Source organism: Ammospiza nelsoni, chromosome 4, assembly GCF_027579445.1.
Source record: "Ammospiza nelsoni isolate bAmmNel1 chromosome 4, bAmmNel1.pri, whole genome shotgun sequence".
Classification (NCBI taxonomy): domain Eukaryota; kingdom Metazoa; phylum Chordata; class Aves; order Passeriformes; family Passerellidae; genus Ammospiza; species Ammospiza nelsoni.
In genome coordinates, this window is record NC_080636.1 from 63,546,965 (window position 1) to 63,571,973 (window position 25,009).

General features: G+C 46.4%; 3 protein-coding genes across 4 annotated transcripts; 2 read left to right on the top strand and 1 right to left on the bottom strand.

The window, feature by feature from the left end:
* Positions 1 to 247: 247 nt before the first annotated feature.
* Positions 248 to 2,763, bottom strand: AP5S1 (adaptor related protein complex 5 subunit sigma 1). The gene is made up of 2 exons (XM_059470703.1): positions 2,584 to 2,763; positions 248 to 2,154 (listed from the first exon to the last, which is right to left on the bottom strand). The coding sequence occupies exons 1-2, from the start codon at positions 2,730 to 2,732 to the stop codon at positions 1,728 to 1,730; spliced, it is 576 nt and encodes a 191-aa protein (XP_059326686.1). The 5' UTR covers positions 2,733 to 2,763; the 3' UTR covers positions 248 to 1,727.
* LOC132072721 (uncharacterized protein C10orf95) lies at positions 2,731 to 4,609 on the top strand. The gene is made up of 2 exons (XM_059471211.1): positions 2,731 to 2,884; positions 4,017 to 4,609. Exons 1-2 carry the CDS (start codon positions 2,731 to 2,733, stop codon positions 4,607 to 4,609), a joined length of 747 nt encoding a protein of 248 aa, XP_059327194.1.
* On the top strand, positions 4,475 to 21,580 carry SH2D4A (SH2 domain containing 4A). 2 transcript variants are annotated; one of them, XM_059470491.1, is made up of 10 exons: positions 4,475 to 4,605; positions 11,147 to 11,494; positions 12,268 to 12,427; positions 12,932 to 13,091; positions 15,159 to 15,224; positions 15,637 to 15,772; positions 16,998 to 17,214; positions 17,617 to 17,747; positions 18,150 to 18,370; positions 19,853 to 21,580. In XM_059470491.1, exons 2-10 carry the CDS (start codon positions 11,320 to 11,322, stop codon positions 19,943 to 19,945), a joined length of 1,359 nt encoding a protein of 452 aa, XP_059326474.1. In that variant the 5' UTR covers positions 4,475 to 4,605; positions 11,147 to 11,319; the 3' UTR covers positions 19,946 to 21,580. The 2 variants fall into 2 exon arrangements, with proteins under 2 accessions (XP_059326474.1, XP_059326475.1); XM_059470492.1 differs by lacking the exon at positions 4,475 to 4,605 and having other exon boundaries at positions 11,062 to 11,494.
* The last annotated feature ends 3,429 nt before the right edge of the window (positions 21,581 to 25,009 follow it).

Below are 25,009 nucleotides of genomic sequence, written 5' to 3' on the forward strand. Positions count from 1 at the left end.
CCACCATGATGGAGCAGGTGCTGCTCTAGCTCCAGGAGGAGATCAAGGAGAAGCAGAAGCCAAGTGGTGCCTGGCCCATGCCAGGTCAGTGGGGTCTCTGGGAAAGGAGGCACCAGTGCAGGATAGAGCATCTGGACCATTTGCAGAAATACAGTCTCACAATTCTGACCTTCTGTATCCAATGAGGGAGTTGGAAGACAGTAAATGGGTCTGTTACCCTGACAAAAAAACACATGTAACATTTTCATCTGTTGATAAGGAAACAACATTACGACCTTTACTTAAAATTGAAATACAGATGGTGGACAGGGTCAGCAAACTGCTACCAAAATGGTGCCATATATGGTGAACATGATATCAAAGTTCCAGGAAAAGTCTGGCAGACTTACATGGGATGGAAACACAGGGCGATCCCCATGACAGAGAATCGGGAAAAGATGATTCCTGATCTCCTTCAATTCCCCCTGAATCTACTAGACCTGAGGGTGGAAAGGAAAACCAAACACAAATAACTATTGCATTTGATCCAATTCAGGTGGCTGATTTGCAAGAGAATTTTGGCCATAAACCAGGTGATACTGAAATCCAGCAACGGGAATCCTATCAGTGCAGACACAATAATGGCCCATACATTCAGATTCCAGTATCTCATCAACAATTAATTGCTAACACCATTGAAACTCTCCAGGACAAGAGTCTCTTTGGCTTTTGGTTGTATTCAAGCCAGTTGTGGGTGCAGTATGTGACAGCTGCTATCACGTGGGGAGGTGAAGACAGTGCTCCCTTCCGCTTAAGGGGGGATGCCACAGTGGGCTGCAATGTCCCCCCATCTCCAGCACACAGTGAGATCCCCCAGCAAAGCCAGAGACCCACCATGGCTGAAGCCCAGTGCCCAGCACCCCTCCTCAGGTGCTCCAGCTTTACTGGTGCAGTTACAAGGGAAAGCACTTTGGGGCCTGGCCCTGTGACAGCCCCTCTGCACAGTGTGGCAGTGCCCAGCCTGTTCCCAGCACAGGGATGTAAGAGCTGTGCACACCAGCTCCTGGCTCCCTGGATTTCCCAGCACCCAGAAACTGCTAGGGTAGGACCCTGCTCCCCACTGCACCCTGCAGAGCGGGGTAGGTGGGTGCCAGCTCCTGCCACCTCCCAGGGTGTCACACAGGTCCCCTGGCCCCAGGCAGCATCATCTAGGGACAAGCACCCTGCTGTGCCCGGCACAAGGCTACATCCTGCCCCACTGCCTGTTCATTTAATGCCCCACACAGAGACCCCAATGCCCCATGGCGGGGTGCACACCCCTGCTCGCCCCATGTACCCTGGCAAGGTCCCATCCCAGAGCCATGTTTCCCCTGCCAGGGAAACCTTGCATGCCCCACAGTGCCCAGCTGAGATAACCACAATCCAGGGTTCCTCTTTTAGCGTCCCTTCATAGCCACGTGCAGCCTCCACTCGCTGTCATGTGCACATGGAGTGGTGCAGGAACACAGTGCAGGAACTTGGCACTGTCCCAGCTCCAGGTGGATTTATGGGGATGGCTATTAGCTCTCCCATGATGGTGTTGGGGAATAAATGGATTAAAACCCTGCTCTTAGCTGGCTCATAGCTCTTTATACCAGAACTATGTTTCTCATCCATCCCACTGGGGCTTGGTGACCATCTCAGATCCCTCCCTTGTCTCTCATCCCTCAAAATATCTGGGGGTGGTAGGCAGGAATGCTATCTGTGGCTCAGCGGGACACTTTGAGCCCCAGCTCTCGGTCCATTGCCTGAAGGAAACGTTCATTGAGGAAAAGCATCTGCCCGTGGGGCAGGAGACGGTCCAGGAGGCCATCGGCGGCATCAGGACGGAGCAGGACGTCAGCGCCGGGGCCGAGCAGGCACAGGGAGAGCAGCAGGCGGGGAGCCAGGCGCCGCAGGGTGATCTCAGCCAAGGACAGATTCTCCTGGGGCTCACAAACCAAGGCGAAGGCGAGGGCCAGCACCGATAACCAGACTACTGTCACCTGCTCAGGGAATGGGTCTCCGGGGGGCATCTGGAAAACACCCCCTGGAGCATCTTGGAGGGACATCGGCTCATCGGGTAGCTGGGGAAGCTGTGGGGAAGATGGGCGCCCCAAGGACGCCTGAAGCAGTTGGCACTGGGAGGCCACTTGTCTGGAAGAGAAAAGCGGGACACTCGTGTTAAGGACTCGCACCTCGTCCAGGGACAGTGACCCCTCTGTGGTGGAACAGGGTCCCAGGGGTCCTGCCGAGCCCAGGATCTCCAAAAGTGTGGATCCCATGAATGATCCCTGGGGCTCTCGCTGAGCCCTGTTCCCCGAAAGGGGAGCTGCCACAGGCTCTGCTCAGGAACGGAAGGTGTCCCACAGTCAAGGGGTGGGTGTCCCAGCCCTGGGGGTCAGGCAATGCCCAAGAGCCCTCCCATCGAACAAAGTGGGCATATCACGGCTGTGGGGATCCCAGGGAGAGCGAGCAGGTGTCCCAGGTCCAGAGGGTTCAGGAGACGGCGGGCACACGGTGCCGGGAGTCCCAGCAGCATGCGCAGCAAGGGGATTCCCGCGGGGGCGGGTGTCCCGCGTGTACCTGGCTACGACCAGCAGCTGCTCCTTGCGGCGGAGGCGCTGCCGGGGCCCCCCGGGGCCGGCGCCGGGGGGGGTCCCGAAGGTGCGCGCGTACAGCACGCGGCAGGGGGCGGACCCGCCCGGCGCCAGCAGCACGAACGCCCGCACCATGGCGGCCGCACGGCCCCGGCGCGCCGGAAGCGGCGGCCCTGGCCCGGAACGAGCGGCCCTCGCTGTGGGTGGGGGGGCGGGGCGTCCCGCCGTGCAGGTTATGATTGGCCAAGGCTCAGGGGCAGCGAGAGCTGATTGGCGGGAAAAGGCCGGTGGGCGGGGAAAGGGCGCGCGGCCGAGGTGGAGGCACTGTCTCCTCATGAGGGAGCCGTGGCAGCCCTTCCCCAGCCATCCCTGCTCCTGTCCGTGTTCCCCTCCCGGGGTGTCTCTGTGGGTACGGCCACGGAATGCAGCACGGGGTCTGTGGCTCTAAGTGGCAGCACAGCACAGTTTTGGGATCTAAATGCGGGAGGAAGTGTGTCCCTGGGCATGGGGTGGACACGGCTGGGAGAGGACATGGGGGTAAATGTGGCTTGAGGTGGCTCAGGGGGACATGGCCAGGGCCAGCATGGAAAGGTGCTTGTCTTGTGTGCGGCATATGGACGAAGATGTGGCTGTCACTGGGGACATGGAGGGGCCTATGGCCAGAGGGACCATGGAGAGGGACATGTCTGCGTGGAGGCATGAGACTCTTCCATGAGACCTTTCCAGCCACGGAAAACTTGTTTTTTGCCTTAAGTGGCTTCAGTGGCAAAGCTGGTTTTTGACAAATTCTTTATGGCTGTGGCTGGTTATTCATGGGTTGAAGGAGTGGGAGGGTGTGAGGGTCTTTCTGCCGTGTTCAGGGCATGTTTGGGGAGATGATAACCCAGCTATGGTGTCCATATTCAAACTACAGTGTCATATTCCAGCTACGGTATCCAGACCAGGCATGGTGTCTGAAAGGAATAAGATGAATGTGTCTTTACAAACAGACCATGTGAATATACTTGTAGATAGAGCTAGGAACTTTAATAGATAGAGAAGTAACAGAAGAAATTAATAGTTCTAGAAAATGTTACTAATCAACACGGACTGTTGCTTAGCCAAGGCCATGTGAAACTCCTAAACCTAGAGAAAAAGAACAAAGACTTAATAGAATTATGAATACCTTTATTTTTCTTCTTTCCTTTATATATCAAAAGGGGGATGCCTACCAGAGGGGGTTGTAGAGTAGGCGATTTGGGAAGTCTTTACTTTCCGAGTACCTCAGCCAATGGGGAAGAGGAAGAGGGTGATGCAGCCAGGAGCTTAGGATAAAAAGGGGGCTGAGTCCCCCAACAGTCCGAGACCCAGTGGGAAATTTCCATGGCCTCTCCCTTTTGGACATAAACCTCTGACAGGGTGGATTCATGTTCCTAACAGTGTCCCTCCCGGAGCTGACTCCCAGGAGTGGAGGGCCGGCCTCATCCTCACGCAGTTGCTGTGTCCATGCCAGAGCAGCGCCTGGCTGGCTGCGGGCCGGGCGCTGCCGCTGCCGCCGCCGCCCCGGGACTGCGGGGCCGTGCCGCGGCCGCCAGGCGGCGCCGGTGCGGCGCAGGGGCGCGCCGCCGCCGCTCCGCACAGTGCCCGCCAGGGGGCGCCGGGGCCGCGGGGATCCTGAGGGGGCCTTCCCGCGGGTCCCGTCCCAGGTCAGGCCCCCGGCGACCCCTCCTGCCACCAGGCCTCACCTGGTTTCTTCTCCCCGACTCTTTCCCAGAGCCACTGCCGGCAGGACGAGCCCTTCGGCCCCGCGCTGGCTCTGCTGTAACGCGGCAGAACAACTCGAACTGGCCGCTCCCGGAGCCGCTCGTGCCCGAGCGAGCCGCGCCAGGTGTGGATCCACGGGAAGACGCCGGGATGCCTGCACCGAGGAGGATGCTGCTGCTGCCTGCCCTCAGCACGGCCCTGCCAGCGCCCAGCCGGCTCAGCCCTCACAGAGATGCTGCAGGGAGCTGGCGGCTGCAGCTCCTTTGTGAGTCCCGTTAGTTTGCGTCTCGAGCACGGGGAAGGCTCTCTCTAGTTTCTGCTTCACTTGCTTCTCAGCTTCAGGTGATTTCCTTCTGTCCCCAGTTTGTCTCAGGTTCAGCTCGGAGAGTTTGTTCGTGCCTCCAGCATGTTTTAGACTCCAATTTGGTTTCACCTTTCCTGGCTTCTTTCTGGCTTCAGCTTATTTGCAGCTCCAGTTTGTTTCCATGTTCTGTGGCTCCAGTTCATTTCTGCTCTGGCTCATTACCGCTTGTGCTTGTTCAAATGATCTTGGTTTTTGACAGGGCCACAAATCAATCACTATCATAACTTAAACATGAACAGACATATTTGTACGTTGTCTAAAGATGGACTAAACTTCTTGGACCAATGCAAGTGGACCTTCAGCCTCCAGTGGGATTCCCCACAGGTGCCCCAATACTGATTCCCGCTGTCAGGAAAATCCACAAATGTCAGAAGTTTGTGTCCATAAAGGAGATAGAGGAGTCCTGCAAGTTTATTCTAATAAAGGGAGGGAGTCCCACACAAGCCCCCGGGGTTTTCTCTCTCGAGGTTTCAGAGGGTGCAGCCTCTATCCTCAACTCCCAGCCGCAGTTGCCCTCTTCCTTTCTCCATTGGCTGAGGTACTCAGAAGGTACAGCCTTCCCGAGCCACCTACAACCTATCCCCCCTTGTACTTACTGTTTTACCCCAAAGTTCAGAAGTTCAGGTTTGTGCAGACCCACTTGAGTGTTTCAGGAGCCAAGCTTTCTGGTCTCTGCAACAAACCTGCTGCCTCAAGTTACTACAGACATAAAGACCGTTTTCAAAGACATTAATACCAATACTGTCGCTCATCAAATTGGTTGTAAAGACATGAGCTTTCCTCTCACCACCTTGATGAATAATGGGAGTGAAGTTCCAAACAAGATAAAGAACAAAGTGGTTAAGCAATGGAAGCAATAATCACAGGAATATGGAAGAGAGAAAATTGATGGCATAAGTTCTTGAAGGGGAAAACCACAGAAAGATAACACCCTTCTAATCCAGGATGTGTCATGATGAACTAAAAAATCCCCCGTTTTTACTGCTTCTGTAGCGAGAACTTGCCCTAGCGATGAACTTTTGCTCCTTATAATAGTAAAAACCCCACCCCAGCTCAGGCATCTCCCTCTACAAAAGGACTACTACTCACCAAGCATGGGCTATGATTTCTTGGGACATAATGGCTTTAATTTGAGGTAGAGAAAGGATGAGCCAATAACAACTTAAGCCAAGTAGTGACTTAAGTAAGACTTAACAGCCCAAGTTTGTGCCTCAGGGTGCTGGCTCTGAGATATACCACCCAGCACCTCTTTCTGTGCAGAACAGTAAATATAATTACATGGTTAGAGAAATCTCCTTTTTTACAGTGACTGAGTTTGGTGGAGTATCTGATCAGGTGTGTTAACCTATAGTAGCTCTCACCCTTTTCACCACACTGTTAATTCTCTCGGTAATTTTCATACAGGGAGATGATCCAAGAAATGTTTGCACATTGTTCTAGGAGGGAAGAAACATTTTCATTGAAAATAGAGCCCTGTGGCCTCAGACTGTGTTCAGTAGCTGGTGCTATATAAAATTATTTTTCCTTCTTGTCATTACCATCCATTCTTACCTGCTACAAGATAACTGCTACCCCCTCCAGCAATATCAGGGACCTATAGGGCAAGTCAGTTCAGCTCTAGGTAATTTCAAGGTAGTTTATGTTGTGATGACTTCCTTGGTGTTGTTCTTTCAAGCATTATATGCCAGCCTTATGCAGAATCCCGTACATGAAGGGGCTACAAGACAGCTGAAGAGGGGCTTTGGACAAGGGCATGGAGTTATAGGACAGGGGGAATGCCTTCAAACTGACAGAAGGCAGGTATAGATTATATATCAGGAAAAAATTCTTCCCCATGAAGGTGCTGAGGCACTGGAACATCCCTGGAAGTGTTCAAGACCAAGCTGGGTGCTGCTTTGAGCAACCTGCTGTAGTGGCCCTGTCCATGGCAGGGGGGTTGGAACTAGATGATCTTTGAGGTGCCTTCCAACCCAAGCCATTCTATAATGCTAAGATACAAACAGGTCTGGTTCTGGCTTTTGAGGGCTGTGCTTGTGCAGTTGCGCTTCCTTCTCTTATACCCAAACTAGATGTTTTTCCTTCCGTCTAAAATAAAAAACAAAAACAGTAGGCTGAAGCAAAATTAAACAGAAAGAGAGGAATTAATCACTCTCCTATTCAGAACAGGATGAGGATTATAAAAAGCCCCAAAGAACAAAACAAACAAATGAACAGCCAAACCCCAAAGCACAGAAGGATGTTTTGGTACTAACCTTGCTGGTGCAGCTGCTAACATAAATGTTTTCTGACACAAGTGCATGTCATGAACCAATGTGTAACAGTTAACCTATGGAGGCTTGTGTACTCAGAGCAAGGCTGGGGTGGTGATTTCTTTTGGCTGCACTGATTTCAGGTGGATTTTGCAATTCTGCTTTGCTTCACTTCTGAAAAAAATCAGAAATGCCTTCATGAAATCTGGCAGAGAGCTGATGGCATTGGAGTGGCTGAAACTGGAGAAATCCAGAAAAACCTGAGCTTCCTAGTGCTGCAAGGCTTAGTTTGGCAAGTGAAAGGAAATTAATTTGCATTCTCACAGTCCAGCCTCTTGATCAGGGAAAAGAATTCCCAGTGGCTCTCTGAAACCACCTCTTACTAAACAAATAATCAGCTCCAAAGTGAAGTTCTCGATTCAAAATAATGTAGTTCACCATTTACTGAGCAAAGTGCTCTTATCTGCCTTTTAAGGGGAAAACTACTTTATGAGAATAGAAATCCTCTTAGGTCATCAACCTGTACCCTGAAGCAGCTTTTCTTACATTCTCTTTCCTCCTCACTGTTGGGTTTCTTGGGTTATTTTAAATTTACAGTTACTGTCACATTTACAGTGGAGATGTGTGCAGCAGGTTGAGTAAGCTGCCTCCCTCAAAATGAGCACATTTACACTGTGCTGTTTGATTTCTTGGTGAAAATCATATCTGTGGAGGGATAGAATGTAAGAAAATGAAGATAGTGCAGATGGTAGTCTCACACCTGAGGAATTGCAGCTGTACTAATCACCAAAGATTAGGAACAGGCCTGCCCTTAAATAGGCCACAGCTGTGTCCAATAAGAAGACGAGTGCTACAAAAGGGTTAGCTGGTGATGAGAGTTGCAGTTGGTTGTGCTGTGGAGAGAGATGTAGTTTGTTGGTTGTACTGTGGAGAAGAAGGAGTCAGTGCTGCAAGGACAGCCCATGAGAAATCACCAAGAAGGCATGGAACCTTTGCAATATGATGACAACACATATGTATGATTTTCTGTCTGTCTGTTGTTTTCTTGGAGAAACTTCTCCTCTGCTGGCAGCGCTGATGGTGAGGACCAGGACTAGTATGGCCAGGTGGGAGTGCCTTGGGAGCCTGTTGTGTCCAAAGTGTCACCTGCTGCACATGTGAGCAGGAGTTTGTGCCAGATCTTCTCAAAGCTATGGCACTTTCATGTGTATTCATAGACTTACTTCCCCTGTTCATGGTAGATGATTTACAGGAGCACAGAGCAGAGGCTGCCCTCCAGTAGGAGATTTAAATGTTGTGTGAAGGACAACATTTTGAAGGGTCATTTAGCCTTTGAATTGTGCTTATCCTTACAGCTTTCCGGCTGAGTATCTTATACACGAGTGGCAGAACCCCAAAGCCCTGGTTTGGCTTCCCACATCCCCCCACTTAGTTTTTTGCTATTTTTGGCTACTCCCATCTCTATTTCTCTGCAAAACCAGCTCCCACCTACCACTCCCATGAAAAAAATGCAAACAGTAGAAAGCTTAACAAGACCTCTGCTATAGTTTTCCTGTAAGTTACCTGCTTGGAGGTCCCTGTGCCATTACTGCAGTCTTTGTCTTCACAAAGTTTGAACTGTAAATATACTATTTACTGGAACAGCATCTGCAAAACCACTTCCAGCCAGGTGTCAGTAACATGGCTTTGATTCAGATTTTGGGAACAGTATATGACTGATTACAAGGATTTCCAGCTCCTAGATCTTTATTGAAATGACTGCTAACACAGAAATATTGCAAACCTCTTGAGATCCTTATGTCATTTCCCTATGTTAAAACAGCTGGTGCTTTAAAGGGTACCTTTGGAATACAGCATTATAAGTCTCCTCTTACAACCAAAATTACGAGGAAATCCAACTCTGCAAAACTGCATTGGTACTGTGAAACTTGTTTGCTGAGCACCTTCCATCTTGTCAACACACTGTGTGCCCAGACATGAAAAGAGGGACCAGTTTGTCACCATGGCATATGGCAAAGCACATCAAGTTTACCCAAGTTAATGCCATAGCAAAGCCATTCCAACTCCTGAGAGGCCAGAGCAGTGTGGACATGCTGCTGCATGCATTCTGCTGATGGATTCTCATGTGTCATGTCCCAGGAAGCTCTTCCCCCTCTATACCTGCCGTCTCCATGGCTCGAGGACAGCCCAAGACTCTCTGGCTGCTGAGCTGAAAAATCTCTGCCATCAGGGGGTTACTCAGAAAGAATTGCTCAAGTCGGATCATCTCCCCTAAAAACCTTTTTATAAATCAATAAAGTAAGTTGTTTAAACCAAATCCTGATACTGGTTTGGAACAGCAGCTTCATTCTAGAAGAAACATGAAGTTAACATTTTTAATAGGGAAAGTATTATGTAATCAGAGAAACAAAATAGAAATGAGAAGACTTAACACCAACTCCTGGTAACTGCACACTCCCCAGGACTTGCTCCTGGCTTCTGCTGCAGACTATGCATTTCTGGGACCATGATCTGCTCCCTTGTTTCCTTGAGGTCCTTGAGGAGCAATTTGTCTCCCTGCCTACAGCTCCTCCCCCTGCTCCAAGCTCCTTTCAAGCTCCTCCTGCTGAAAGTGCATGGGGACTTCACTGGAGTGGGGCTCCAGCCAGCTGTGTCTCTGGCAGTTTTAAGGCAAGCCATATTCAGAAGCAGGAGGATGCTTGGGACAGACTGCTTGTTCCCAGCAGGGGTGCAAGAGGGAGAAAGGTGGACCAACACAGCAGATACTGTTCTGATAGTCTGACTTCATGATGGCTGCTGTTGTGCTGTCCCATTTCATCTAAATAATTGTGTGCTCTGGCATGCTCCTTGGGAAGCTTCAGTATTGCACTTGCTGGCTTGGCTACCTCCTTTTTTGGTTTTTTTCTTGTCAGAAGCCAAACAGCCATACTGAGAAGATGCTCCCAGCACTTTTCTTCCAACATTTGGCTTCCTAGAAATTTAGTCTCTCTCCTGTAAGATGGCTAATTGATTTGACCCCATTAACTTCATTTAATTTGTATTCCCCCTTCACCCTAGCACAGGTCCTGCCATGTCTGTGTCCTTTGCATTTCCACATTATTGCCTCAATAACCCTCTGCCTCCCACCTACTGTGCTAGGTTCTGACATGCTTGTTCGTCAGACTCCCAGGATTTGTGCAGAAGGACATGAACAAAACCACTACTTTAATTTTCTTTGTACTCCCATAGAAACACTTCTCAAGAATTTGTCCAGGAAGTCCCTGCCACTTGTGGCCAGTCAGCCACCCTGCTCTGGTGTTGCACTTAATACGTGACTGTCAGCCTCTCCATGTCACCAAAAGCACTGCCAATCTCCTGATCTCCACGAGTTATCCAGATAAGATAAGGAAAATAGTTGTTTTCAAGGTCTTTAGTCCACATTTCTACTTTCTCATTTGTCACCTTCCCAAGTGACAGGAGAGCTTTCAATTTTCCAGTGAAATCTCTGTTGTAAATGTAAATCCATGAGCACAAAGCAAGGCTGTGCGGGTGTTTGTACCTTGCTAGCATGCTGTGGACGTGAGCCAGTATCCTGGGCAGGAACAGGGATGCCCCTTCTCCCCATCAGCTTCATCCTGTCAGACAACGATGTCCCATGCTAGGCTCACCACGTGGGAGGTGCATCAGCAAGATGTGTCATAGCAGAAGCTGTCTAGGACACTGGCTATCCAAATGGCCTTTCATCAAACCAGCTGCACTCCTTTTGCTCCCTTGACTTGCTGAGAGGCTGACTGATGGACGGGAGCACTCCGAAATTCCCGCTCCCACCTCAAAAGGAGAGTCGAAAGTCCTCCCTGTCTTTCTTTAGTAAAATGAGGCAGGCTGGGCTTTCAATCATCAAAGCTTTCCTGTTTGGAAGGAGGAGGAGCCATCTAGTCATGGGTTCATTGATTCCCTGCCCAGCAAGAATGTTTGCTTGAGCACAGCCAAGCCGCACCTCTGATGACTAACAAGCAGCGCTCTCTCTCTTTGATATACTATCGGCCGGGTTTATCACAGTATCAACACAACCTCCCCACTCCAGGCCTCGCCCCTTCTGGCCAGCTCTCCCTGCAGAGCGGCAGGGGCTGCATGGGAGCTGAGCTCACCTCTTACTCCAAGGAATCTTAACAGCAGGTTTTAAGGTACTTATTTACTTTTTTTGGTCTGCACAGGAAGTCTGAGCTAAAAAAAAAAAAAGGAAAGAGACAGAAGTATAATTGCTCTGGCACGCCTGCATTCCTGCTTCAGTCTCAGACGGGCAGGCACTCTTTCTTGTTGGAGCCTGGAAGAGGATCCGATCCCTGAAGATTATCGCCACGAACGTGCGTAAGTGAAACCTGCAGCCATGCTGAAACAGATATTATCAGACATGTACATCGATCCGGAGCTGCTGGCAGAACTCAGCGAGGAGCAGAAGCAGATCCTCTTCTTCAAGATGAGGCAGGAACAGATCAGACGGTGGGAGGAAAGAGAAGCTGCTGCAGAAAAGATTTCAGCAAAGAAGCCACTGCCAAGAAAAGGTAAGTCTCTGCCTCCTGGCTGCTTCACCCTCTGGCATGTATCTGGCCTAGTCAACTGCTTCCTAGAGATAGGAAGTAATGTATTCTTAGATTAATTTCTTCTCCAAGGGTCATGGCATAGGCTTATTTTCAAACATAAATGAATCCACCCGCAATGGGGTAGTTTTGGCCAGGCACACAATGGTTTTTACTCCCTGGCTGAGACGTTCTGTCCTTGACCAAATTGCTCAACTCCTCTAGCTGGGAAGACAGGGCTTATTTGCCCCCAGGAGATACATCTCATTAAGTTTCCCACTAAATGGTGCCTCAGAATCTGTCTTTACCATAACCATGGATTTGAATAGCTCTCCTGAGGCACTAGATCTGATGGGCAGTTCCCACTGAAGTTCCCTTGCCAGGATTACACCAGCATGCCAGCTGCTAGGAAGATAGCTCTCTTCTCCCAGGTCTGCCTCATGTGCTCTATTTGTAAGTAGCTCACCCTCACACAGTTTGGGGGAGGACAGTGGTAAGGAGTCAAGGCAAGAAAAGAAAGAGTGGTGATTCTTCTCCTTTGCTCCTAGTCTCAGAAATGCCTCCTTCACTGACCTGGCTCAAGGAGTATGAAAAAATTGGCAATTGTGGGCTGCATCCAAGTCTAGTTTCTTCATGTACAGTTGCTTTTGGGGGGCTCTGTAATCAACAGCAAAGGGTAGGGCACAGCAAGTGCAGCACAGGCCCTGCAGAGAGCTATCCAGCAAACAGCATTTGCCAAAGAGCTGCTTCTTTTCCAGCCAACAGGAAGTCAGTGACATGGAAACTCGGTGCTGACAATGAAGTGTGGGTCTGGGTGATGGGCGAACATCCTTCAGATAAATCCTATGCAGCCATCTGTGAAGAGATCCAGGCACAAAGAGCAAAGCGCTTAGCGAGAGAGCAAGGCCAGGAGGGCAGGTAAGGACCCTTCAGCTGAAGGGCTCGGTGGGCAGATATGGAGGAGAAGGCTTTGTCTAGGGACACATGAGGTGGGTCTTCTCTGTAGGGGCTGTGGTTAGCACTGTTGTGCTAGTCTTGCTGGCAAAAGGCAATGGCTGGTTTTCCGAGAGGACACACAATGCTGGCAGAGACCAGAGACCTGAGAATTGCCCGGCTCACTGAGCCTCCTGTGACAAGGCTGCTGTGTGGGACCCTCTGCAGAGCACAGGAAATGCTGATGCTGCCACTGCAGAAGGTGATGGGCTCAGATCGCTCTGATTCACCGGCAGGTGCCCGGGTACAGCCAGACAATGGTTACTCACCACGAGTCATTAATTTAATTACCCACCTACCTGATCTGGAGATATAACTGCCTGTGCACATGTGGCATGATTGCAGCTCTGCTCACGTGCAGCCTCCTCACGAGATTCTCAGACATCAGAAAGTGACTCCCTCCTAAGTCCTCTCTCTCTTGCATTTCAGAGAGGCTGAATCTTCTGCAACATGGTCTCTACACCCACAGCCAGGACTTCTGGCTGAGACAGATCTTCATGGGAATACAAAAAACACGGAGAAAAGGGAGGCACATGGGAGAAGAATGACTGATATTGATACAACAGGAAAAAGCCAGGAGCTCACAAAGGTAGTTTTCCATTTTCCCATAACTATAAGAATATGTTTTTTGAGGTCTAGGAAGTGCAGCAAATCCTGGTTGCTGTAAATACAAATCTAAAGGAAAAAGCCATCTATGTGTTGAAGCTTTTCTTCTACAGAAGAGAAGAAGCCATATTGTTACATCCTTCCTTAAGACTCAGAAGGTCCATGTGCTGTTCTCAGCTGGGATAGATCTGCTCTGCACCAATGGATAAACTACTCTGAATTGCTTTGCTTCTGGTCTCTGTGGGTAAAACAAGGGGTGCAAGTACTTTCCCTTCTGCTCTATGGCTGGTTTGAATGGCTTTTGGGGCAAGACCAGGATTTTTAAAGAGAACATCACAGCCCTCAGCCAGATCACTTATTTTTATAAAAGACCAAATGAAGATAATTTTACCAGCATCATCTGATGTGCACATTTTAGGTGTTTCTTGGGGTTTTTTGTCTTCTAATACAGAAAACAGCTTATGACATTGATAGCACAGGACAGCTCCAAATGCAGTAATACAGTGCCTGCATTCCTGTGGTGTTTCATTACAGAAATATTTTTTCCAGCAATAAATATATTTGTGCTTTTAAGCTGTCTACAAAAAGCCATTTGCAGAGGAAGGAAAAAATAAAGAGTTAAATTAACTACCCATGCAACTACAGTTGAACAAAAGGAACAGGACGTCCTGCCAATTTAATGGGAGAAGTCCTATCTCATTCTGCATTTTCATTCAGCCTTGAATGAACTTGTATGAGTGTATATTCTTTTATCATACTGCCACTCCATACTTGGGTATAAAAAGTATGATAGCAGAAGGTTAGGTTTTGGCAAAATGCTCTCCTACTACTACCAGAATAGTGAATGGAATTTGGAGTGACTATCTCCTTTATCAAAAGCCTCTGAGTCACATGGGGATTTTCTCTGCACTGTTTGCTGAAGTTGAGCAACTATGTGGGAGGTTCTTGTTTTTCAAAGGAACTTATTAGTCAAAACTGACTAAAAAAACCCAAAACAAAGCAAAAACAACCCCCCAAAAACAAACAAGCCACCACCAAAAATCTACCCCCCCTTTCAAAATCTTGCACATGGGAATAGATGGGGGTTGTATATTTTCCTTTCTTTACTGTCATTATATTATTAGTAAATCTTCCCAGGTTTCTGGGGCTTTTGCTGTTAGAAGGAGGGCTCCAGACTGAAGTCTCCTGTTGTATTTTCTAGGCCTGAAGAGAGGCTTTTTCCCACCTTCTGCATAAAATGTCTTCTCTGAGATCTAGTTTGTGGTATTTACACTAGTTCTCATTTAATCTGAGAGATCCTGGTATCATGCTGCAGAGAATAGGGCTGATCTACAAAAAAATGCTGCTCCACAGACATTTGAAGTTCCTAGTTTCCTAAAGAGGAGAGGGAAATTGTAAAGCCATGTTCATATTAAATATTAGCCAAGTAGGTGATGGAGCTAAAAGGAAGTGTGACCTTGGTAAGCAGACTAGTACAGTTAACTCATCACTTGTACTGTGGGAGGCAGTTGGGGGCTGATGGGGACGTGGGTGGGTGTTTACTGAAAGCTAGACCTAACAGTTTGTCTGCAGAGGCAACTCTCAGCTAGGGACTGCTGGCAGGGCAGCTGGGCTGGTTCTCAGGGAAGAGAGAACACGAAATATCCAGCCAGTTGGATCAGTTTGTCAAGTAGGAGTTTGCAGCAAATCCAGCCACAGCTGCAAACATGCACAGGCAGGTAAAGCTGTAGACAGCTGGTTCTGCAAGGGATTGCTTTAGAGGAAGGGAAGAAAGAGACTACTCCCTGGGAGCACCTGTCAGCATTGCTTAGCAAATCTAGGCATGCTTATGGCTATCCCGACACCCCTGAGTTCTCTTCCTGTGGCTTGTTTGCCCAAATGTGATGGGAAAAGCCCCACAATGTTTGTCAGAGCAGGCTGGAAAAACTTGTTAACAAATGTCATATAACTGCTTTTGCATTAAGCACCTTTTGCATGGAAAAAAAAAAAAAAAAAAGAGCAACTGTCCTAATGTCACATTTATTTCTCACCACTCTTTTGCTCTGCTCAGAGAGGAACCAGAAATGTTCACCAGATGCTGGCGGATTGCCATGCAAGGAAGCAGAGTTTCCAACAGGTAAGTGGCAACCTATGGTGCTCCTAACACATTGAGTGGTTGTCAGTGCTTTAGCCTAGAGTCCCAGTCAGCTTCAGAGCCTCATATGAGCCAAGAATGTTCTCACCTTTTGGACCAGTTTTATCCAGTATTGCTATGTTCCTCATGCATGGTGTGATGATTTGAAGATGATACAAAGCAGGCCAGGCTGGCAGATTGGGGAGTAGCACAAGGAGATGCTCCTGATGATTTTTGGTGGGCTGTTTTCCCTTCCTGCCTCAGTTGTTACCTTCAGTAAAGACAGAGGGTCTCTATATTGTTGAAATTGGAGGGATTCACTGTAAAGGACAGAGCTCCCAGTATTTCAAGGCTAGCTAAAAAGTAGGGCTAAAGCTTGCCTGAGACAAAGCTGATCATACTGTTTCTTTCATAGATGAAAGAAGCACAGAGGAAAAATTCAGAAGAGACCACAGCCCCCCAGAAGCCAATACCACAGAGCCACTCCAGCACAGAGAGCCAGAGAACACTGCAGAAAGCGGATGAGAATGAGCCTGAATGGCAGGAATTCTGTAAGATCTTAAAATTACCTTTTCCTATAAGGCTTGAGAAATCCTAGGTCTCTGTGGGGTCATGTCAACCCTTCCCCTGCCATACTAGAACTGAGTAATAGGTCAGAGGGTGGAGAGTATTGCCAAGAAGTACAGCACTGTATTATCAGAATATTTCTGAGTCCACACAGCATTGAGACTAGAGCTGGGCAGGGAAATGGAAAACTTTTCCAACGGACACTGTGTAAAAACAAGCAACAAATAGGAACCACATGAGTATAGCCAGTACAATTAATTTTAGACTAGAAACTGGCCTTTTGTAAGACTTTGCAGTAACTGCTCTTGAGGACAAGGGTAGTCCTCAAGAATAACAGGGACTAACAAAAAGGGCTTCCCTGTCATTTAAGCATGATCCCACCCAAGTAAAGCCCTTCTGCACTGTCTCATGTAATGAATCCTAATAATAGAAAGGAAAATGGCAAGTAGCATGAGACTTGCAGTAGTAGCCATCACTGCTGCCAAATGCTTCCTGAAGGAGAACCTGATGCACTTTTCTTCCCAGTTCCTTCCCTGCTGCTCAGTAGATGGCAATGCTGTACCACCGGTTGTTTCCACTTCAGTCTAGGGGTTTTATTTTTCTGACTTGATAAAAAAACTGGTGACTGTAGAGCTGGTTACTCATACAGTCCATCCAGGGAGAGATGGACCTAGACAATAGAGGCAGTTTTACAGGAAGAAAACCTAAACAAAAACGCAGTCATGTTCTCCACTTTCCATAATAGTTTCAGCAAGGCTCCTTCCCACCCTCCAAAATTGATTAGCACTTTCAAATCCTTCAAATGATTGATTTGGGGTCATTTCAGCAGCTTCAACTCCAGCAGCTTCAAGCTCTGCCCCCCTCCAGTTTACATGAAAGACACTACAGAAATCCATGTCTGAACCAGGAGTCAGTATCTGAAACAAAACCAAGAAGTCTCTGAGTACAAAAGGACCTGGTACCAAGAAAAAACACACAGATTTTGAATCTTGTCCCACAAATAATTGGTTTTTAGTCTTTTAAAGGAATAAAAACTGTGCCACTTAACACATGGGAGAGATGTGGCAAATGGTCTCCCAATTGATTGACTCTTTCAGCTTGTGGAATGGATTATTCTTACATTTCAACAAGCAGGAAGATGGCCAAAGGGGGTAGCAAGCTTTAAACTTGCTGCTTGTTCGCTCCTGTAGGACTCCTTTTTTGTTCCAGTGCAGAAATCCAAGGCAGCAGACGAGAAGAGACGCTCCCTTGCACGGCAAGCCCGAGATGACTACAGGAGGTTTTCACTGCAGGGCATCCACAGAGGGAAGCAGGCAGATATTTCCAAGGGTGCCACAGCAGGAGATCGGCGGCCACTTCAATACCCACCTCTCCCTCCCAAGCCTAAACTTCTACCTCCTGCAACAGCAAATGGGAGAGCAATTAGGTAAGGAAGCCCCTGTGCACTGTGGAAAGGAGAAGGAATGAGATTCTTTTGCTCTAGCAAGAGATGGTTGAGATGGTTGTCTCTCTTCCTTCTGTGGAAGAGACACCCAGCAGGGCAAAATACAGAGCCTAGGCTATATTCCAGCCTGGGGTGTGATGAGGCCTTCAGGTGTTCATTCCTGGAGGGTAACAGGTTTAGTTAGTAGAGTGTCTTAAATCTAGAGCACAGAGAGCCCCTATGATGCCAGATGTCCACTGAAAACCGTATTCCATACAGCTGAACTGGTGTAAGCTGCCTGTTTAGGGCTGGTCTTAAAATCCTAAGCAAAACATAAGTCCCATGCAGAGACTCAAACCCTGTCTTTTTGAATCTGATGCACAAACCAGAGGTCTTTTTTAACAGGAAAGAGGGAGTCCAGAGGACAATCTCTAATTCCACAGAAGAAAGCATCATCAAGTGGTTCAAAGAGGAGCAATTCCCTCTCCGAGCTGGCTATCTGAAAACCACAGACACAATAGCACCTTGGTTCCATGGTGAGTCCTGGGAATTTCCACCCCAACCCAAGTGTTTAAGAAGTTTTTTTTGCTAACATGGCTGCTAATATGGGCTGGGCTTGGGAGTAAAGCTCCTACACTGGAATCAACATTCAACAACTGCAATACCATTCTCTCTCATAACACAGCAACAGTCCTTTCGAGCTGTCCACATTTGCTGTTCATTGTTGATCAAGTGTGGCACAGTTAACAAAGAGCTGTTGGCCATGGCCTGTTACTAGCAATGGCAGCACTTTCTTTTTGGGCTACTGGGCAAGAAAACGGTGGAAGGGATGGAAGTGCCATGGACTGGTTTTAAAGCAGATTTCTTGTGAGAACTGTTCTGTCCAATCCTGCACAAATGCTTTTCTCCCTTCAGTTTTGTGTTTTGGTTTTGAACAGGTATCCTAACCTCTAAGAAAGCAGAAGATCTTCTGAATAAAACACTACCAGGGAGTTTTCTGATCCGGGTCAGTGAGAAAATCAAAGGCTATGTGCTGTCCTATCGGTCTGTGGAAGGATGTAAACATTTCCTCATTGATGCCTCCAGTGATTCCTACAGCTTTCTTGGAGTAGACCAGCTACAACATTCAACACTGGCTGACCTTGTCGACTACCACAAGGTGAACATCTGGCAATGCATTCACTAATAGCTTAATTGCCTCAGGGCACTTCAAAATAAGACAGACTAGATTCAGTTGCTTTGAAGTCGGTAACTAGACCCATTTTAACTGCTGCTGGGTACCCTGTGTGATGTTTCAAAAGGGTATATCAGCCTGGGCTGACTGGTACAGCCCAGGTGACCTAATACATCTCAGGTATCTTAGATTTGATTCACTCACCCTCAAGCACACAGAACACCTTGCATGCTGGGCCCAAGTTACTTAGAAGCTGCTTAGTAGAATGTTGATGAGAGGTGACAGCATACTCATACAAACTCCTTTCTCTTCTCTTCTCTCCATGGTTAAGAGGCAGTGGCAAGTTGGGTAAACACAAAATCCTGCTTACCTTCAGCTTCAGCATGAAAGAGAGCAACATATCTTTATAATCTCAAAGCCAACAAGGGGTGGTACTGAGCAAAGGTAAAATATAGAAGGGAAGGAGGAAGGTTGGCAGGCTCTTTCAACAATAACAGTTGTGTTTACCAGCACTGACTGCAATTGCATGGGTTTCTGGGAGAGCCAGGTGGATTGTTCACTGTAAGATCTGCCCAGGGACAAGTCAATAATTTTTCTCATAGGTTCATTTAAAGTCCCTGTTTCTTTTAAATAAGTGCCTAGCTTAATGCAGACATGGTAAACAAAACTGGACATGAGAACAATAGCTATACTCATTTGCTCTACGGAACTTTACCTGGACTGCCTGAGCTTGCTTCTTGCATGATTTTCACAGTTCAGGCTGAAAGTATTAAAAGCAGGAGTTATACAGCTACTTGTACCAGAGCTAAAGGATTTAAAGCTTTGCTGTGCATAGCTACATTGAATATAGAGCCAAGGCACAGTCTGAATCCTGCAGCTCCCCTGCACTACAGCACATGTGGGCAGATGAACCCACTCTGCCAAAGTGCCCCACTGGGTTCTGCTTATCACCTACCAGGTGAGCATGAAAGAAGGCAAGTTCCCACCATGCATCTGTTGCTAGGATGGAGAATGAGATTGGAAGCACAGACTGTACTTAGAACAGGACTTGCCTAAGCAGAGGATGTGTGTTCTCTCCAGAATCCACCCTTGTCCCTCCCACGAACACAGTCAGAAGCACAGTTCACAATCCCTGGTCCTGCTCTACCTGCATGCTGCACATTCCTGGCTCTAGCACTTTCTAGGAAGGGCACCTCTCCATGTCAGAGAAGCTGTAGTTTTCTCAGGGATGAGCACAGCTCTTTCCTAGAACTGCCAGAGTTGTCACTGAGTTATGGCACAGAGCACATTGTGTTATGAAGACAGAGGGCCCTTCCCTGAGTTCTCCAGGAAACTGAGCTGTATCACACAGTGGTGGGAACACATCCACAAAAAAACAGAGGCAGAAAGACTGCTGTCCACCTTGTGAAGTTGTGACAGGCAGGATCTGTTTGAAAATTGGTGTTTGATCATATGCTATATTAACAGGACGAACCCATCACTTCCTTGGGGAAGGAGCTGTTGCTTTATCCATGTGGCCAAGAGGACCAAGAGCCAGATTACATCTCTCTCTTTGAGTAAACCTCCCCATCTTGTTGGGCGGCCCTGGACTTGTATTCACAAAGAACTTGGAACTGGACTTGGAACTAGAGCTGCTGATACTTACCTGAAACGATCAGTGCCTATATTTTGTATCCTTCACATCAAAGCAGTAGGAGGATAAGTACTGTGAGCTACAGGATGCATCAGCCCAGCAAGCTGCAAACCTGAACACATCCCACAAGATGGAGAGAATGAGTTGATGAAGTAATCCATTGATCAGGGAGATACTGCCATGGTTTTTCATTGGGTTTTTGAAGGTTTCTTGGGGGACTTCTTGATTCAAGCTGCCTTTTGTTCTTGAATGCAAGGTTCTCTGGGAAATAGATTAGTACCTACAGCTGAATGAGATTATAACCTTCCCAAAGGCACAAAACAACTTGGAGAGGTGAATCAATCTTGATATGTCATATGCAAAATGTGAAGCTTAATTCTATAAAATGCTGTGTCCTTGGAAGGAAGGATGTTCAGCCAAACATCCAAGCAAACCCTGAGCGCCTTTCAGTGAAAGGTGCTCTCTGTGACAAGAGATTGGCACACATGAAGACTGCATTTTTTAAACTCCTCTAGCCTCTGAATATAGATCCTCACTCTTTTAACCTGTATTTAGCTCCCACACAGGCCTTTCTGCATTGAGAGGGATTATCCTTTTTGAAAAGGAAAGGAGATGGGACAGAGTCATTTTTATGAGTGAGAACCACATGTACAGAACCTGCAAATGTAAGAAGGAACACCTATATCAGTATTAATACAGTTTACAGAAGAGTTTTTGCCAGTAAAGAATGCCGTTTTCCAAAATGGAGCTATTTATTGCAAGTTGTGTCCCAATTACTGAGATGCATCTAGTGTAAACTTCATTATAGAACTTGTTCTTTCAACATAATGTTCTTTTTTCTTATCTGTTACAATGCTCTTTGAATACATAATTCAGAAGATTGGGGGAGAGTTTGGAAAGAATCACATAAGAAATTAGTCTTCATCCAGGTTCCCCAATGTTGTTGCACATGACAAACTCTGCAGCTGAGGGTCTGAATCTGCAAACATCATTTTTTAGAGGCACAATCCTCAAATAGTGAATAAGAGTTGGTCTTGTTTCAGTTGTTTACCTCTTTTTACCTGTTCTCTTTTTTCTTTTAGATCAGGGCTACTCAACTTGAAGAAGCAGTCAAAACTTTCAGTCTTACATTAATCTGGGTTTTGCAGAATACAGATTTAAAGAAACTGTGATTATCTGGTCTTAAAATTTACAGCTATGCTGACAGGTGGTTTCCATTCCAGGAAAGAGGGGATAACTACACTCCAGTTTCAGCAAGTGTCACTTGCTAGAAATAAAGCCTTAATGTAAACTGAGATTCTGAATTTAAAGACACTCTGCCACTGCAAATGACTTAATGAGCTTCTTGAGCACTATATCACATGTATCAAAGAGATAATTTCAATATAATCTGTATCAATCATGAGAAAGGGTGTTAGATTATTTGTAGGGGGGGGAAACATCCCTCCTTCCCTCTTTATGAACTGTTTCTTTTAAAACTTTTGTCAAAATGAAAGGTCCTTCAGAAAAACATCTGTTTTCATGTGAAGAACATGTCATAGCTGATATCTTGCTGAGACAAATTGTGAAGTGTTTTGCAGACCATTGGGCTGGTAAAGAGGGAGGAGAAGTATGTTCTAAAAAGGCATTTTGAGACTCAGGGTGTTAACTTGCTAAATAGGATGCAGGCCAATCTGTCATGGACATAGCAGGGCATAATCAATTTTAGCTCTAAGATCTTTAGTAAAACTCCTCAGGGTTTGACCTGCTGACAAGTGGACCAGTAGATTCACTACCTTTATATTAAACTGCTTATTTGCAAATATTGTCTCAGTACAGCCCAGGGAAAACCACTATCCATGTTTACATCATCTCACATGTTTGAGTCATGCCTTCGTTTTTCAAAGACCCACTTTTCTGCTGTGAGGCAAGAAACATGAACATTTAGATGACTAGACTGACTGCAAAGGCAACTGCCTTGCTAGAACAGATCCCCTTAAGACTGGCTCTTCTATTGCTCCAAATCCAGTTACTCTGAAAGTCTGTGGAGCAAGGATGTCTTGCAGCAGTTAAGAATCTAGGGTGATGACATACCTTTGGGAGTTTTCTCTGTAAAATCTTTCCTTCTTCAAGGGATGCTGTGTAAGGATTACAAGAGGAGTTAATTTGCAAATTGCTTGCTGGAGAGATCATGAATCCTGGAGGAGCATGGAAATTTGTTTTTGCTCTATGCCTTTAGCCAGAGTATGCTGCAGTCATCACAAAGTAAAGCAAGGAGTCCCTGGATGGCCTCCCCACCTGCAAAGGGCCATCTCTAGTCCCTCCTCAACCAAGATAAAATCAGTTATCATTCTGAGAAAGATCACAAGCTGGTTTGAGGACAAGGAAGGTAGACACCTTCATAACAAAATCTATTGTTCTGTTGACTGTTCTCTTTGCATTTCACCTTTTTCTAACTGGGCTAGAAGATCTGTTATAGCTCCACTTGGCTGACAGAAACATGAGTAACAGCAGCTTCCCTTTCTCGTGCTGTTCCTCACCTCTAAGAGAGCCCTGATAGATCTCTGCTGTGATTAGATTGCCCTGCACATCACCAATGACTGTAGGCTGGATCTCTCCATCACTGATACCAGCTCAGCTCTTGCCAGACTGGCTTCTGCAGCCAAGGAAAGAAACTACATAGACAGTATTGTTCCTGGCAAGAGGAACAGCATCTCTGTGGAAAAGGACATGCATGAAAATCAAAAGGTGCTATTTAAAAACATAAGTTGTAAAACTCTGACAGGATCTGGATGATGTGCTTGCAAAGTAATGAAGTGCTGAATTTACAACTGCCCAGTGCTTAGAACTGGAGACTAATAGAGGCTTGAAGGGACCTCTGGAGATATCTGGTCTAGTTCTGCTCTACAAGTGTGCCTTAGGGAAGACTGAATAAAACAATCGTGGAAATAGTTAAGGTGAGGCTTGGCACAAGTCATGATTACAAAACTTTCATAGTGTACAACACCCAGTTTCAAATTCAGGTTTAAGTGGGACTGTAGGAACAACTTTTGCTTTGGACCAGCTGCATAACCACACTTTGATATGCAGTCAACAAGTCATACCTGTCTCCTCCTATTGCATAATGTTTGTAAAGTTACTTCATCAATACAAAGCCCTTTATAAATAATTTATCACGCGTTCTGGGAACAAAGCAGTTCTTTGCAGGATCTACTTGAGTGATTACTGAAGTTTCTATGGTAAGTGATGTATTTTGGGGTTGAGGTTTTGAAGTATACAAAGTTTCTATTCTTTTTTATTTTTGCAGCGTTTTAGATACTTGGTGATTTGCAAGGTGAGTGCAATGCAGATCCTTTGCACCAGTAAAAGTCAAACACATATAAACCTGCCCAAGGAAAAGATACTTATAGCAGCATGGTCTCTGTCTGCAGAACCTGCATGCAGTGCTTTCAAAAGAGCACTCTTCCTACTGCACAGCTGCACAACAAAGAGTAGCTCATTCATTGTTCAGTGCTACCTTTCTTTCCCCCAGCTTTTACAAGCCAAAAACCAAATTAGAAATCTGGTTCAGACTGCCTTGAATTAATCAGAATCCAAAAAACAAAGAGGCTGCTCAGAGAAACAGCATTTAGGTAAGCAAATGGGATTTACAAGCCCGTGCAGTTTTTGTTGGCTAGTATATATTAAAACTGTAAATAGCAGTCAGCATTAAAATAAAATGCTTTATAAGAGCAGTAAATCAAACTTTCAACAGTTTTAGGCAATTGCAACAAAAACTATCAAGAAGATTAGTAATTTTTACAATTAGTACCTCTAATTATCATAAGAGAATTTGCAGGGTCCACTAGTCCATCACAAAAATTTATTTTGTTAATTACAGAAAGCTTTTTGTACCCTGGGCAAGACTCTGTATTTGGTTTAGAAGAAATACTTTGGCATAAAATCAGAAAATGTTCATCACTGTTGGTATCTGGCATTTGGAGTTTAAAGCCTCCTGCTAAATCAGTACTGCAAGTTGATATGTATTTCATTTTCTTCAGCATGGTAAAGCTTCTGCCTTCCAGTGCCCAGGTTGTGTAGAAAAATCACTTATCTATTCCAGTTCCCATCCACAGGAACACAGATCTGCAGAGCCTTTTCCAAGCATTGGAAGGTTTACTATTTCCTACTAAGGCTAGAAGTAGAAAACCTGAAGTATGGCAAAATAATTCTCAAGCCAAATGAATTTCATTTAAAAATAAATCTTGAAATACATACAGCATTCTAAAGCAGAAATACACTATGTGATTCAGATGTGGCTCATTGCTTTTGGCTCACTGTCCACAGAGGAGAACAAACAGTACCCTCCAGTTGATGGTTTTTCAACCATCACACTTGACCAGTAAGATTTTCTCTTTAAGTTTAGAAAGTACATTCTGAGAAAGCTCTTTCTCTGGATTAACTGGGAATGGCCTGTTAATGAACTGCTGCTGTGCCCCCATCCCAGCCCCTTAAAGAAAAAGTATTTTTGGTTACTCCAGCTTTACCATGGTTAACAATCAGATGTCCTCAGAGCAGGAGTCCCTGGACTTGTTAAACAATAGCCCTTTTTAGATATGTCAAGTTAGATGCAGGAAATAATTCCTAATTATTGGCCCACCAAAAGATCAATCCTTTCAATAACTGTACACATCTTACAAACATTTCAAAGGAAAAGCTCATCTATTTGTTAGTGTGAATACCACACTGGTCACATAATAACATATAATGTTCATTGTGTCTATGATGTGACCTTGAATTTCATCAAGTGTTCAAGTCTTCCCCAGAAGCAAGTGCTGAACAGTCAGGATAGTGGAGTACTTAAAAACCTCTTTAGAATAAAAACAAAAGTATGGAGGACAGACACTTTCCCTCTGCTTTTGCTGCCATCCTGCTGGAATCTCCATCCTCTTTCAGTCTCATCCCAACTTTTCTGGTTAAAACTTCTTTTCCAAAACACCCCGGAGTCCAGTTCAGAGGCTTTCAACCTCCCT

Excerpts from the sequence above, each read along its gene's own strand:
- LOC132072721 (XM_059471211.1), top strand. The coding sequence starts at position 2,731 with ATGGCGGCCGCACGGCCCCGGCGCGCCGGAAGCGGCGGCCCTGGCCCG. Across the intron at positions 2,885-4,016 it reads TGATTGGCGGGAAAAGGCCG|TGTCCCTCCCGGAGCTGACT; the intron begins GTGGGCGGGGAA and ends TGTTCCTAACAG.
- AP5S1 (XM_059470703.1), bottom strand. The coding sequence starts at position 2,732 with ATGGTGCGGGCGTTCGTGCTGCTGGCGCCGGGCGGGTCCGCCCCCTGC. Across the intron at positions 2,155-2,583 it reads CAGCTGCTGGTCGTAGCCAG|ACAAGTGGCCTCCCAGTGCC; the intron begins GTACACGCGGGA and ends TTTCTCTTCCAG.
- SH2D4A (XM_059470491.1), top strand. The coding sequence starts at position 11,320 with ATGCTGAAACAGATATTATCAGACATGTACATCGATCCGGAGCTGCTG. Across the intron at positions 12,428-12,931 it reads GAGCAAGGCCAGGAGGGCAG|AGAGGCTGAATCTTCTGCAA; the intron begins GTAAGGACCCTT and ends CTTGCATTTCAG. Across the intron at positions 15,225-15,636 it reads GGAAGCAGAGTTTCCAACAG|ATGAAAGAAGCACAGAGGAA; the intron begins GTAAGTGGCAAC and ends TTTCTTTCATAG.